The 16,293-nt window shown below is 38.7% G+C and overlaps 1 protein-coding gene across 1 annotated transcript in view; it reads right to left on the bottom strand.

Moving 5' to 3' along the window:
* TMTC4 (transmembrane and tetratricopeptide repeat containing 4) overlaps nt 1–14,505 on the bottom strand; it is a 54,938-nt gene extending 40,433 nt beyond the window's left edge. The window contains exons 1-4 of the mRNA XM_009288274.2: nt 14,296–14,505; nt 9,190–9,305; nt 6,900–7,116; nt 2,939–3,026 (exon numbers count right to left, since the gene is read on the bottom strand). Coding sequence (XP_009286549.1) covers nt 2,939–3,026; nt 6,900–7,116; nt 9,190–9,305; nt 14,296–14,457 — 583 coding nt within the window. The 5' untranslated portion in view covers nt 14,458–14,505. The remainder of the gene's footprint in view (nt 1–2,938; nt 3,027–6,899; nt 7,117–9,189; nt 9,306–14,295) is intronic.
* Nucleotides 14,506–16,293: the final 1,788 nt, after the last annotated feature.

Below are 16,293 nucleotides of genomic sequence, written 5' to 3'. Positions count from 1 at the left end.
GGAGAGCAGCCCTGCAGAAAGGGATCTGGGGGTGCTGGTCGACAGCAGGCTCAATATGAGTCAGCAGTGTGCCCGGGCAGCCAAGAGGGCAAACCGCATCCTGGGGTGCATCAAACATGGCATAACCAGCTGGTCAAAAGAGGTGATTATCCCGCTGTATTCAGCGTTGGTGCAGCCTCATCTGGAGTACTGCGTGCAGTTCTGGGCCCCACAATTTAAGAAGGATGTGAAGGATTAAGAAGGATTCTGAATGTGTCCAGAGGAGGGCAACAAAGCTGGTGAAAGGGCTGGAAGGAATGTCCTATGAGGAGCGGCTGAGGACCTCATAGCCTTGTCTGGTTTGGAGAAAAGGAGGCTGAGGGGTGACCTCGTTGCTCTCTAAAGCTTCCTGAGGAGGGGAAGTGGAGAGGGAGGTGCTGAGCTCTTCTCCCTGGTATCCAGTGACAGGACGTGTGGCAATGGTTCAAAGCTGTGCCGGGGAGGTTTAGACTGGACATTAGGAAGCATTTTTTTACCGAGAGGGTGGTCAAACACTGGAACAGGCTTCCTAGAGAGGTGGTCGATGCCCCAGGCCTGTCAGTGTTTAAGAGGCATTTAGACAATGCCCTTAACAACATGCTTTAACTTTTGGTCAGCCCTGAGTTGGTCAGGCACTTGGACTAGATGATCGTTGTAGGTCCCTTCCAACTGAAATAGTCTATTCTATTCTCTCTCACCCACCTTTCTATTTACAAAAGAGTGATTTTTCACAGAAAGGCACATCCAGGATGAGCAATGAATCTCACCCAGGCATTTCAAAATCAGTTTTCAGACCAGAACCATTCTGACCTGAAATCTTGACTCTGAAATGTCTGGTTTTTGGCACATTGCTCATCAGCCTGCAGCAAATCATGTAAGGTTCAGAGGGAAGAAATACTCTGAAGCTTGGGCTCCTCCCTTCAGGCTCCATGCAAGATCTGCTAAAGAACTTATTAGTGCTCTTCACAGTGCTGGAAATAACTTTTCATTCTCTCATTTAGGACATGCCAGATAGTTTCACTTTCAGATCCTGTCACCAAGCTACCCAAAATGAGGAAACTGTTGGGAGAGACTCAAGTATGTAACTTGGATACAAATTCTTGAGTACAAAGAAAGTCTAAATTTCTTTAAGAAGTCGCTGAGGGAAAAACAGGCAGTGAAGGTGACAGTAAACATTGAAAACTGATCTGAAAGACAAAAGGCACAACTATGCTGGCAGACTGTAGTTTTCCTTGGCAAATCTGCTTAAGAGACACTTTTATGATGCAATGTCCAATAAAAAATACTAAGTGCTGCTTAGTATCTTGTCTTCACAACATTTTCCTTCTTCTGTATCAGTGACAAGAATTTCAGTACAAGAATACTATTAAAATGACACTGACTTCTAAAAGCTATCAAACTGGCCTTCGCAAGTTGTACAAGCGCTCAGAATATCCCTAACCAGAGTACACATCACATTCTTAATCATCCCCGATATGTCCTCCATAACAAAACAATTACAGATTCCTATATAAAAGTCTCCAATCGTCATCCTAAGAATTTGGCTCTTGAGTTCTTCAAGCAAAGGTGATTACCCCTGCCATATAGGTCTACCTGTAGCAACAAACTGGAAAGCACATAGCCAATATTTTGATTTGCCTAATTTACTCTGGCACTAACAGAAGAAACATTAAAGCACAATCATACCCAGTTAAATAGGTGAGAAAAGAATAAATGAGCAAGCAAGATCCCAAGGCCAATTTTCATCAAGAAATTATTAGTTCAGTTGAAAGAAATGAAACCTACTCAAAGGGGAGAAAAAAATACCAGAAGTGAACAGTAATCACCATGAGTATCATTTGAAGTGGTGAAGATTAAGTTAAACTTATGGTATCAGCTGTAGAAATATACAAAATAGTTCTAAACAGTCTAAACTCAATTAGCAGGAGCTATTCACAGCATCTTAGAGCTCACTGTGGACAAACTTACCCTCCTCAGCCTACACTAAGCTCTATGATGCCATCCATGACTATGTTGTTAAGCTAGATCATTCAAAGCCAGCTCATGCACCTCTGTAATACGCTGTCAACTCTGGTTAAACATTACAGACCATACCTATTGAACTGATATTATACAAGCTCTTCACAACACAGCTCTTCATGGGTTCACCAAATGATTCCCATATTTCCTGTGGTGGGACACATTTAGATACCAGATTGCATGTCCTGTATAGTTTTTCATAATCATGAATTGATGTATTCTTTTTTGTTTATTTAACAGAGCCCCAGGATAATTTCTCCACAACTGTATTTGAACTGCCAACTTACATTCAGATCAAATAATACAAAAGATCTAAAAGCTCACTTGAAAAAACATCTACGAAGGATTTGCTCATGTTAAATACAGCTGTCTTACAAAAACTCTGAGTAACACTATACTCATCATGTATATGCCAGCACTTGCATATTGCAGGAATTTAGAGCGCTTACTCATATGAATAATTATTTACAATTCATTAAAAATACAAGTAAGGTTCCCAAAGTTCGTTCCCATTTAAGCCATCCCAACATAATGGCATAAAGAGTACTAAAATATTTAAGAATATCCATTTCCAGGTTTGATTTCTTTCTAAAATACTTATTAAAATATTTTTTATGATTATAAACAATAAAACATTTAACAAATAAGCCTGTTACAAAATAGACTTTTCTTAAAATAAATTCCTAGTGCTTAACGGGAATTAGGGACAGCAATCCTTCCAGCTCTTCTAACAATAAATACCTGCTAAAGCAGATTTTAAAAAATATTTTATGGGGGTATAAACATTAATAAATTCAAACCATATCAAGCTGACATTTTTAGTTTTGCTATACTTCACTGAAATGTATGAATGTAAAAAACATACACAATATAAAATTAAAGGGAAAAACAGAATGCTTACTTTCTCTAAATGCTTTACAGTAGCCAAGGAATGACAACAAAAAGAACAGGGCACACAGTAGGTCTGCTCTGCCAACAATCCCAGCAACCTTAAAAAAAAAAAAGTTTCAGATTACCAGATTTTATTCTTAATAAACTTGAGATAAAGGTACACACACATATACAAAGTGAAACGTATAAAAGAACATCACTATATCACTTTTTTTTTTAACCTGGTTTACTGGATTAGCAATACACAGTTTTCTAAGCCACATCCTAATTTTGATTGGGTTTTGCTTAGTATCAGCTACGTAAATGATTTGGCTTTAGTTTATGAAAAACTGCTGTTTTAAGAAACAAAGAAGGACCTCGCTGAAGAAAATGTAGACTCTGCCCCAATCCATCTGTTTTTTGGATCAGGTTGCTTTTCAGCAGAACCCTTAGCAAACATCCTGAACCCCAACAAAACTGGCAGCTCTGCTGAATGGCAAATCAAGACTGTCCACTTTCAGAAGACAAGCCAGCCTTCAAATTGCAGTCTGAACACTCAGAATGGACAAACAGCTTCCAGCCTTCAGAATCAGAAAAAAAATCCCCCCTCCGGCAGTTTTTTGTGTTGTATTAATTGATTGCATTAGAGCTACCTCCAACTGTATCTTGTAACAGAAGCTGTACTAACGCAAAAGAAAATGAGAAGCACATTCTGGGACCTCTGTACTCCGGACCTATGCCAACCTATTTAAATCAGGAGCATTCTCAGGGCTATCAACAAGCTTTGGTTCAAGCCCTTAAACTGTATTTACAGTGACTTGCTGAGACACAGCATGACATACTCTTGGATCTTCGTTCCTCAATTACACAAGTGTCAGGATACACCATGAATTTTTCATGGAAATCGTGACACAGGGGGGTGGCAGGGGACTGTACAGGCCCTGATGTTGGGACCTCACTAGAACATACAGCCAGAGCAAGGATCATGGAAACACCCCTTTGTTTCCAATCTAGCTCTACTTCCTGGAGTGCTGGGTTCCATGTTTCCAGGAGATGTACACAGAGACCTTTCTGAAGCAGGGCAGAACAGCTATAGGTTGTATTTTTTTAATCCACTTTTTGAAGTGATGGTTCAGGGACAAAAGCAGGAACTTTGGTTCTTGTGTAGTACACCAGTTGTCCCATTTTGTGAGTGGAACAGAAGGAGGAAAGTAAAAAGGTAAACTGTATCTTCATTTTGTTTAAAGCGAACTGCTAGCCCTCTCTTAGGAAAAGGGCATTTTTGTTGTGTCAGTCTGACATGATGGAACAACTATTTCTAAACAACAACAGAGAGAGAGAAAGAGAAGTGTAGAGGCATGAGAGTAGGACTGAATCCACTGAAGAGACTCTTTCCCACTTTACTCTCAGCTTCACTTGAGCACCGTAAAAGGAGAAACTGTTGGACTCCTGAATTCAGTTCAGAAAAACTTATTGATTTATCCAAAGCTATACACCTAACTTCCCTGCTTCTTTTTCTATCTTATAGAGGAATTACGAGAATTAACTCAATAGCTGTGGAGTGCTTTGAAAGGTGAAAATAATGAAGTGTCATTCTGTTCAGGAGCTGCTCTCAGCTAATGACATAAAAGTAAAGGTGAATTGAGACAATTTTGAAATTAAATGCCAACTTGTCACAACAAAGAGATTAAGGGTCTAATAACACATATATAGCCTCAGATGACTCCAACAGTACAATGTTATCTCAAATGCAGGATCAGGCCCGTAGTCTCTGGTAACAAGGTAAACAAAAAAAACCTACAATGGTTTTACATTAGTATCAGGTATATTCTTATGTCTGTGTTTCATTTAGTATTTCATCACTCAAGTGTTACAAAGAATAAACATTTTTTAGAAGTGGGAACTACACCACAACAGTATTTACTTGTAGGTAGAAAAATGATAGTGACAGATGTTTTTCTTACATAGGTACTGAAAGCATTAAACTTTTCAAGATCTGTTTTTACATGACAGTTTGTTTTATGCTGTATATACCAAAATCCAAAGCAGCAAACAGACAGATTCTTCACAACTTTATGTCAAAATATGTCATCTCATTTCAAAACCAGGATGTCATGATACTTAAAACTCACAGCTTTAAAATCACGAGGCATGCTTTTTGAGGAGATGCTGCCTGCCACACACTCATGCTAGAACCATAGCAGTATCATGACTGCTTCAGTGCAGCAAGATTTATTATTCACTGTGTAAATGATTAGAGGCCTTTTTTCACTCCTGGATCTTAGAAGAGACACGGTATGCAAGCATGCTACTTTTTTCCTCTTCTTCCAATGTTTGCCCAAAGCATAGGCAAGTCTTCAAACCTCGCATATGCAAGCAGACCACATCACTTGTAATTTATTCGACATGACTAAGGTCTTATTAACATTTGCCTGCTGATTTAAATATGTTTTTAGAGTCAAATGGAATGGAGAATAAAATTATGGATATCGATAAAGGAGTCGATAGTAAGCCTACTACAAAGTTAAGACTCAAGTGAGATTTCTCTTTACATGTCAGAACATCAAAAGCACTGAAGACTTGTTTTACTTCACTTTGACATCTAGAACTGGTTTTGCAGAACAAATACCAGGGGCCCTTCTGACACCGGCACAATGTGCTCTCACTAAGAAGCTATTCTGCAGGCAAGCAAACACCAGAGAATGATTGGCAGGATGTTTTAGCAACACTGCCAAATAAGGTGCCAAATTGCTAACACATAACTTTGCACCATCTCTAGCTTTCCAATACATGTAGGGTCCCCAGTCAGCTGAAAGGCATAGCTTTCCATAAGCTCTTCCCCATCAATCATGTGCAAAGCAAATGAAAAAAAGCCAAAACCATGGCATATTGTGAATAAATGAAAAATCAGTGCCACTTATATAGAATAAGGTGCACTGAGGATTCAGTGTTCATTACTATCACAAAGATCAAAGTTAAAGTTAGTACTTTTTCAGTAGCTCAGTCCTTCCAAGCTCTAAAAATCCTGATTCCTTCATTGTGATTATTTTATATTTCATTTATTCATTATTATAAGATCAAGCAGTCGGGGACCACATCCAGCAAGCCCACCGGCATAAGGCCATAAGATTTTCTTAGCTAGGAGTGCAAAAGAGCCTTTTAAGAAAACCATCTCCTCTTCACTAGAATTTCCACACAAGGACTTTGATCTTTGGTCAGGTATTTTAATTGGTTGCCACGCATGTGCCATGTCTCTATTCTGCATCTTTACAGTTTCAACTTCCAGCCACTGTTATACTTTTGTCTGCACTACTAAAGGGTCCACTACTATCAAATTTGTGTTCCCCATGTACATAATTACAGACTGTGCTAAAAGAAACCAAACCTTTAATCTTCTCCTTCATATTAAAAATATAAACCCATGGAGTTCGATCTCTCATGACATGGGATGATTTCCAGTCCTTTAATCATTTTCATGGCTCTTCTGAGCTCTCTCCATTTTTCCCAGTGTCCTCCTTGCAGCATGGATTAAAAAGTGGATGCAGTATTCCAATGCAGAGTTCATAATAATGCCCCTACTCCAATTTTCTATCTCCTTGTTTTTTTATCAAAGCAAATGGAAATGAAAAGTGGTTATGTGTTTGCATTCAGTTTATCTTCCATTCTCCTTGGCTGCTCATGAGCTAATGTTTCTAGTAATGAATTCTTAATCCAGTAATTAGGGAAACTGTAGTTTAGGGCTATCCTTCTTTAGTTATTGTACTTAAATGATTTAATTTATCTTCCTTAATAAGGGCCAGCCCTGTGGAATTACAAGCTTTTGGATGTACTAACTATAGTATTTGATTGTTCTCCTAAGACATGTGCTAAGAGAAGCATTAAGCATATATAAAACCAATGTCTAGACTATAAGGCTACGTCAGAACTAGTTAGTCAAGATGGTAAAGAACTTCTAAGAGATAAATTGTTGGAGCTAATTATCCAATACTTACACATTCGGTGTGCACTGGATGTACAGCAAACAGCAAAGCAGCTAGAAGAGATGTCTTTGGAGCCAGGTTTAGCCTTCTTCCTTTATTACTGAATTGCAGTCCACCCAATAAAATCGAGAACACATCAACCATCAACACTGAGATAGTACAATGCAGTATTATATTGATGACATGGAAACCAACTGGGTAGAAGCCTCCAGCAAAAAGGTAATTAATTCTATATAGAAACAAAAACATTAAGGCTAGGAGTTACATCAATGGTTTGAAATATGTAAACAGAAAATCTAAACAACCCCACAGCAAGATCATATTAGACACACATAAAAAAAAAAAAGGCTGAAAAATACCAGCAAACCCCAGCATGCATACCACTTAGCCACCACAGTAGGCTAGAAACAATGTCCTGATCTTTACTCAAAGGTATTCATATGGGATACCATATTCAGCATAATATCTATCCTCTCCAAAGACATATGTTAATGCTATTATGTTAATCATACCTATGGCTACTTGGAACTGGCTTTTGGTCAGCAGCGTAACTTCAACGTTGCAACACAGGAGCGTCCTACGGATGAACAACCCGGCCTACTCGGGGGATGGATACCCTTGGGCTTAAGAGAAACTATGTCCCAAAACAACCTGATGAAATAATTTTAATTCAATCCACACAGTGAGGAAACTAATACGCACTGAGACTATGATTTCCACTGACATTCTAGCTGAAAAACGTCCTAGCATTTGGACTGATGATGTGGAAACCATCTGGGTACAATCCAGTATCAGTCCAGAAAGCAGTCAATTAGCACATCTTAATAACTAATTTGTGAGACTGGTTAGAGAGAAGTTTCATGCAAGTATTAGAACCAGAAGGAAGTGTAAGTGAAAATTCAGTCTAAAACTCTATTCAGGATAGGAACTCTGTGGTAAAATGGAGAGGGAGAAGAAAAGGGAGAAACATCTTGTTATTATCTGTATACTTTTATCAGTAGGTGAGATATACAGAAACTTAGTTTGGAAAGGGATTTTATAGAGTTTATTTGGTCAGCCTGCACCTGGCTTAAGTGAAATCTATTAAAAAAGCCTAGCCTATTATAAATGTGATACACATAAAAGTTGGAGCTTAGGGAAATTAAGAAAACCAATTTCTTACTTGTGAAAATAGCATTTTATGGACCATCTCCACATGCTCATCTATATTTTCAGATATAGTAATGACTGTACCCCAGTTCGCTCTTTAAACTAACCAGGATGTTACTAGAGATGGAATATACCACAGGGACCTTGAAAAGAAAGGAAAGCATGTGCTATGTAATGCACTGAAAGCTTTAATAGGTTTAAGACTGACACATTCTATTCAGTTGCATATTTTCCTTGACAAAAATGTGAAGAAACTCCAACAGACAGTGAAACCCACAGCACAAAGTACTTAAAACACTGACACTACACTCAAGAGTCAAAGTTTTCGCTTGAATATGAGGACTAAGAGTGGGAGTACTTCTTCCGCAATCACTTAGTCCCTGGCTTAGACCGGACACAACTGCAGAACCGGTGCCAGGTCCCCATCCACAACACTGTGTTGCATGGGGAAAATAAAGAAGCTTAAGACTGAGTCCTCAAAGATTCTCTGCATTACTGTGCCCAATTTCTACATGGTCTACTGTTTGCTCAAATCTTTGTGCAAAAAACATGAGCTAAGCATCTATGGAAGTAATCCTCATAAATCTTTAGTTATTTGAGAAAAACAGCAAGTTACATATACAGGCAAACATCTCTCTCACTAGGATTCTCACACAAACACTCACTTGAAGTTAGAGTATCAGGGGCAAAGAGGTGGGAAGACTATTCAGTGACCTAGTGGCAAAAGGCCACAGTAGATTGATGCTATTTATAAAAAAATCATTTGACAGGTCACCAGGAAAGCAGAGAACAGAAACTACAACAGCAGTACGAGTGGCAGCATGGCTAAGTGAAGGGAACGTACACCTCCTAGTTCTTTGATGATGTGACCTACATACTGAACCATACTGCCCCTAGTACCAAGATACAATCTCTGAAAGGTACACTGAAATACAGAATGTCAAAATAATGTATACTTTGGGAAACAAACAATTTGAAAATTAAAATTCAGTTTGAGATTAAGGTAGTGAACAAGAAAATCATATTCAGGAAAGGTATCCAACTACCCTCCAGATACTTTGTCTCTCTCCTTTTCTGTTGCCTCCTCCCTATAATCAATTGATCCAATATATGTTAAAAAAATTCAGACCTCGCGCGAAAAGACAAGTCTTACCTGAAAGTTAGGACAGTTAGTGGTCGATATGACTTATGACTGGTATTGCTGCTGAGTTTGCTACCCCAAAAGTCATGATGCCACAGGTCACCAAGTGGGGTTTCTGCCCTGAGGTCCTGAAAGGAAACATCATAAATTGCCAGATTCTTAACATCTCTGTTTTGTTCAAAGCAGCTAAAACACAAACAAGTTCTAACTAACACAAGCTCATGCTAACATGGACATAGCAGGTGTTTTGTTGGCTCACTACTGACATTTGACAAGGTACCCAAGTTTGCAATGAAGGTCACATCTTGGATGCCTGTCATCATAAAGGCCAACATGCTTGGATTCTGTAAGTAGACATAACTACATGAAATTTAGTAGAGTTATGAGTATTCATATCAGTTGATAATCTGGCCAATAGCTGAGATACAAAACACGTGAAAAAACCCTTTACCTTATAGTTTTGTAAAAAGCCTTTGATTTTAGGTCTAGGTTATCTTGCAAAGGAGGCCAACTACAAACTGCTGCAAATAGCTATTTTTCTACCAGTGTCAGTAGCACAACTACTAATGAAAGCATGAAAGCAAGAACACTAAAGATAGAAAACAACAATTAGCTCTTTTTGAAGCCTTACTTTGCACAGGACACTATTCAAATAGCTTTTTTTTTTTTTTTTAAAAAATTCTTACTACATGAAACCAAGAATCAAAATCTCTATATACTGCTCTAAAAGATTAATAGCAGAAGACAGAAAAGTAATGAATTATTTTAATTTGGGGGTGGAGTAGGGGACTATAAAAAAAAACCACTGCAAAGGAAAAGTCTACTCTTTCCTTTTATCTTAAAGCCATGCTGATAATGAAAAAATCCAGATAACCTAGACTATTGAATGGAAAACATACAATTTGGAGAGGAAAAAAATAAGGACCTTGGTAGCACCCGCCTCAGTTTTCTGTGAGGACAAGCTGGGAAGCTCAAACTAACGTATTCATCTTCTACTTGCCCCTCTTCTCCTGCTTCCCTGGGGCAATTAAATACCAATTTATTAAAGACCAATTAGCAAAAGTGCAGGTTAAATACCCTTAAGACAGAACCTAAGACCAAAATTGTACTAGCAAATGAATAGCTTTTGTATGAGTGCTGGTATTACACCTGCAATCGACCACAAGTTACTCTACCCCCAGCCTTCTCCCCTGAAATTGTTCAAGAGACCAACAAATCAAAGCAGATTAACAAGCCAATACAAACACAAGTAAGCGGACAAACTGGGCTGCTAAACCCATGAAAGGTCTTACAAAGCCTGCTGTCCTATGTCTTATTCCTCCTACATCTCCATCTACTTACAAGATTCCCACATTACAATACCCTTGGTTCATTAACTCCAGTTCCTCTCAAATGCTGCTACCATCTCGCTTCTACAGTATCTTGAGCACCTCCTGTGGTCTCCAGTACCTTCCATCTCGTCCTTAGCTAGCATTTGTGGCCTACCAACAAGGCAAGAGAGAACACATACCACTGCTAGTCCCAAGGTATAGCCAAATGTCTGGGCCACGCTGACTGGCTACTGCTAAACTGAACTTAACTCATTTTTTCTTGCTTCTCTCTTAACACATTCTGACTTTCATCCATCCAAAAATCAAAAAAATTCAGGAAGAGGTTTATTTCTATCACTTGATCAAGTTTGGCCAGTATTAAGACAACCGGCTAAAAAAAAAAAATCAGGAAGGGAAAGTAGGCTAAAAATCCTAGCACATTGTCAAATGAAACGAAGCATTCTCTAGTAGGCTACTAATCAATATGCAGAAAAGAGAGCAGGGCTAACTCTGTAGTCTTTGAAAAGTCCTATATCACAGCGGTAAATTAAGGCATTCTCAGGGAAAATCTTAAGAAATCAAGACTCACAAGGCGATCCTATTGGGCTTAAGAATTATCAAGGTGCAAAGTTTCTTCACTCTCTCACAAATGTTTCTACTGCCAAACAATAGCTACAAATTTATTTCTTCTCGCAGGACTGCAATTTTGGCCTTAGGCACCTGAATTCCTGTTCCATTCCTCACTGGTATGCACAAACCCTATAGGTCATCATTTGATTCTCAGAGCAAGAGTACACTCAACCAGCAGCCCACTAAATCAATCAATATGGCCTGCTTTTCCAGGGGCAAGTTGGGACTGGGTTGTACGCCAACATCTACTGAGGTCTTTGTTCTCTGCAGGGGACAGCTGTTAGTTGGCGTTGTGGCCCTCAGACTGTTTTTCCAACCAACAGCACTGCTCCTTATGTACGTTTGCCAAAGAAAGGGACTATGAAAGACAGATTTTAGTATTAAAATTGTAAAAGTATGTCTTCTATGTCACAGATAGTCTTCAATAACTTGAGATGGGAAATACATTTGAGATGTGCAAGGCTAGATTTCCCCTTTCACCAGAATCAGTCTTCTTTCATCTTCCATAGGAAGAATGAAGGAAAAGCTGAATACATGGAATTACTTAGTGATTAGATTACACTTCCATATGACCTAAAAATCTTCAGTCATGTATCCAAGCTCTTGTATCCAAGTTCTGTGAGAAAAAGTTTCTTACGTTATTTTTCCCACTCGGTGGGCTTACCCTAAAATAGGAATGGTCTGCTCTAAGAGACACAGCTGTTTAAAAGTTACATATTATTTTTTCTTTAAGAACTGAAAGTAGATATCAAAGAATCTCGAAATATTTGATTAGCAGTAGCTTACAGACAGCAGAGTTCAATATTTGAAGACGAGTCAGTTTTTCTATATAAAGGCTTATGGAAATGACACATTGTGTCTGAAGCTCCTCCTAATCCAACTGTTTGTCTTGCCAAGCTAGTAAATAAATAAAGACAAAAGTCACTGTTGTGTACCAGTTAAAATGCTGCTTAAAATGACAAGAAAGCATCTGGAAAACAGCCTTGAACCCAAATAAAATCTAGTAACAGAATGTTCCATTTAAAAAAAAAAAAAAAAAAAAATAATTGAAAGATTGGGGTGGTGGGAGGTAGTAAATTAACAAAAAGGTCACTGTATGGTATCAAAGAAAATACTGATACAGTAATGCTCAGTAAATCTACAAAATTACTTCACCTGCTGTCTCTCCTATTGAATAGGAATAAAATATGCTATACTTTGTTTAATAAACTGTGCCTTTGCTAGATGCTCTCCCTCCCCATTAAAGTGGTAAACTCATTGTCTCTGTATTTTTCTTGTGGATTTTGCATTTCCATATATTGATATGACCCCTGTGTTAAAATAATACTGTCACAAAAATCTCATTTAATTTCTAGGGAATAATAGAGGATTTTGATGCAAAAAATAGAATAAGCCTCACTGTTTTTCAAACATACAGACTAGGTATGAATTAATCTATTTAAGCAGTTGGTTGAATTTCTCAGCACTGCCAACAGCTATAATCCTGGTGCAGGTCATTGTGTTGCACAGATAAATTAAAACATTTTGAAAGTAAAAACTGAAAGAAATGGAGAAAGATTACAAGTATGGAAATTGCACATGAACAAAACAACCTGCCTTGTTTCAACATCAATCTTTTGTTTATTCTTTCAGGAAATTAAAATATTATAATTGTGCCCCAAATAAAACTTGGCAGAATGAAACATTGCCAGGAACTGCGTAATTTAAAATATAATGCTTCTTAAAAAAAAAAAAAGTCACTGCAGGTTCTTAATTTGTCTATAGCATTCTCTTAGAAGCTTTGAGATTTATTTCCAGTTTGGCAGATGTATTTTCCCCCCATACATTTATAACTCAAGGTATGATGACTTACACAAGCATAATACAAATTTGTCTAAGGAAACAGTAATTCTGTGGGATTCTAAAAGGCACATTGCAATAAGTTGCCACTAAATCTTGTGCAAGGCAAAAAAATGTGAATTGTGTTCTTCTAGCAGTATGAGTCTCCAGATTATCCTCCCTGTATACCCATGGCTTCAGGACAACAGAACCAACAGATGAGGGTGATTCTTTTTACCCTGTGCTCCTCTTTCCAAACATTTAACAAGTACCTTCCAGAACAGTGTAACAGCTGTAACACCAAGACCCAACCATGAGCACAGGCTCACTAACTGCTACATGTGATTCTATGAAGTGTCTCAGCAATTGAAGACACTCGACCCGTCAAAGTCAAAAGAATCTCAGCTAGAGGTTTGTTCCAGTCACATGTTAATTTTAAGTAATTCAAGGATCGTTCCTTGCATGTATGATCAGTTTTAAAATAGAGCACGAGAATACTCTGCCTCTATTTAAAGAAAAAATACTGTTGCCACAGGAACTTTAAGTGGGGAACAAGCATAGAAAAAGGAAGCTCTCCTTGCTCCTGTGACATTTTTATGGTATAAACCACAGCTGGAGAACCCCTACACCCTACAATCACTTAGTGAGGTATTATGTATCTTGCAACCAGAGTAAGTTTATTCATTGGGCTTATTCATCTGTCACCCTGAGAAGATAATGAAAAAATTTCCTATTAACATCAACGGGTATTAGAAAAGTCTACTGCATACTCTCACTGACTTAGAAATGAGCATAAAATTAGATCTATAGGCAGTCTTGATGTACAGGTACCCTGTGAATAATGGTTACTAAACATTGCTGCAACCCTAGATAATGCTTTCTTAGATGACAAGCAGACAAAGTTCATTTGGTATGGCAAAAAGAGATCCCTTCCCCTTGACCAGATATCAACACTTGTTAAGCAGAGCATCTCACTTGCAAAAGAATGAAAGGGGACACATTCTGAGGGGAAAAAAAAATAATAAAAGCTGTTTAATTTGTTCACTCTTTTGTTTATGCATTAGAACCCAAGTCATGTTATTCAAATAGCTTTAGGAATAAGACTTTGTTAAGCATACTTATGCTTCTAGCTTTTTGGTAGAGCACTGCTGCACAGCTTGTTTGTCGACCTTAAATAAGGCTTACTTTAAAAAAACCCAATAAAACAAAAGAGAAAAATGAAGTTCAAAAAACGGAATATCAGAAGGAAGCTCTTTACTAGGATGAATATTTTGGGCCTACTTAGATCAACTGTTGTCATTATTTCTTCTCCTATGACCATTTATGTCAAAGGATGCGGGGGAGAAGAAGAGAGACAAACCTTATTATTGATGATGGCTTCAGAATCATCAAAGACAAAATCTCCATCGTAGCTGTTAGCAAAACAGAGGAAGGAAATTAACGCCACAACCATTTTAGCCCAGTATGACGGAAGGAGGAACCATGATACGTCATGGTCCAGATTAGGTTCTGTTTGTGCCATTCTGTGAAGTGCTTGTTCCAAGTTGGGAGCTTCAGCATTATGTTGGTTGCAAATCTGAAAAAAATACATACAAATGCACAGTTATAGTTGCATTTCACTAAAAAAGAATTTAAAAATGGAGAGTTGGGTTGGGAGAGGAGAATGAAGTTTTAAACAACCTTAACATTTTTTCTGTTGGTACATGTTGTGTATCTAAACATAATTCATCTTCCACTTCGTGTATCATAAACATCTTCCACTTCAAATGTGGAAGAAAGGCACAGTTTCTCACGGTCAGAGCACAGAGATAAAGCCAAGAAATTCTTAGATTCTAAGTTAAAGCTTTGGCACAGGTAAATTCTAAAACCTTGAGCAAATCACTGTTTTTGTTTCTTACTATTCTTTTCAAGTATAACAAACAGGGGCATCACGAGGACCGTGGAGCATTTATAAAGTTCTTAAGAGAATGATAAGGACTATAATTTCCTTCTGAGTGTGAAAAACAAACATCATCAATTGCAAAAAGAGCTCAACTCTCTTCTGTTAATCGAATTAAAGGACCTAGTCTTACACATAGCCCAAATAGGGAATTCATACAAACATCACAGGTAGACATATACAGGTAGCAGTTAATGGACTAGGCCCTAAATCTCAACAATTCAAACAATGAGACAAGGCGCATACAATTAAGACCAAAGTAGTGTTCACTAGATCACTCTGCACACCACAAGTACAGTGTAGGCTAAATTCCACTGCTGTATTCACGGCCTTATGAGGTTGTTGAGGTAGATGAAAAAAGACCATGCAATCCAACAGCGCTGAGTGATACATCAGCACGGAGGTACTAAGGCTGGAGGTTTACCCATGAGCCACCTTCACTGGGAAGGGTCTCTTCTGATGCTCCAAAGCCCTCTGCCTGGACAGCTATTCTGCCTCTGCTTCTCTGGTGCTCTGACAGTATTGTGAGTAGCCTTATTATCAAGTGCTGCTATAAATGGCAGGGGGAGGAGGTTACAAATGGAAAACTACAGTAAAAGCAGGGAAGAATACAAAGTTTTTATTTGTAAGCCCCAAGAATGATAGGCGCGTATAGTAGCCCAGCTTCACACTTTCTTCTTATTTATTGGCTTTTTAAATCAACTGTTGCACCCCTGAAAACATTGCATTTAATGCCTTCACGCAATCTAGGGAAAAGCTCCAGTCATTTGGCTTCTTGAACAGACTTGACCATTAGATCTGCTAAGGCAATTGCTTTGTAGCTTTCTGTTTGCAACGCTAAATTCCAGTCTCCACGTATTCCCAACCTCTGTACACACACATGCAGACAGACAGGAGGTACTCCCTGTCACACCAGTGCCCCTTCTTGCTTTTGGGACTATATAGCAGTGCTCCCAAATTCAGATAAAGTCAGTAACATGGAGCTGTGCAACCTGAGAGAGAATGGAGCTCCTTCGCAGAGCAAAGCAGATCAGCCACTTTAAGAGCAAAACCTTTTCTCAAAGTAATTCACCCTTCTGCTCTTAGTTTGACGAAAACAAAGACTAAAAGCAAGGCTGTTAATCAGAGGAAAGTGTATCGCATTGCTCGTAACAGCACAGATACAGCATCAACGCCCACTACCCAGCTAAAATATTTAATGGACTCAAAATTCATTTTGCCCTGAAAGTTTCTCCCATTACGCTTGTTCGATTTATCTGATGTACATCTGCTGCCAGTCCTCTCCCCGCGGTCCAGAAGAGGAGGCCAGTCCGTGGGGGGCTCCCTTACCAGGGCAACGCGTTAACCGCCCAGGCGGTCTGCGCACCCACGAGGGACCGCGACCTCCCGCCGCCCCGCGCGCTCCTCCGAGCGGCCGCC

The sequence above is a fragment of the Aptenodytes forsteri genome, unplaced genomic scaffold (genome assembly GCF_000699145.1).
Source record: "Aptenodytes forsteri isolate BGI_AS27 unplaced genomic scaffold, ASM69914v1 Scaffold123, whole genome shotgun sequence".
NCBI lineage: Eukaryota > Metazoa > Chordata > Aves > Sphenisciformes > Spheniscidae > Aptenodytes > Aptenodytes forsteri.
The sequence above is the reverse complement of the archived record's forward strand: the minus strand, read 5'-3'. Positions and strand labels throughout refer to the sequence as shown.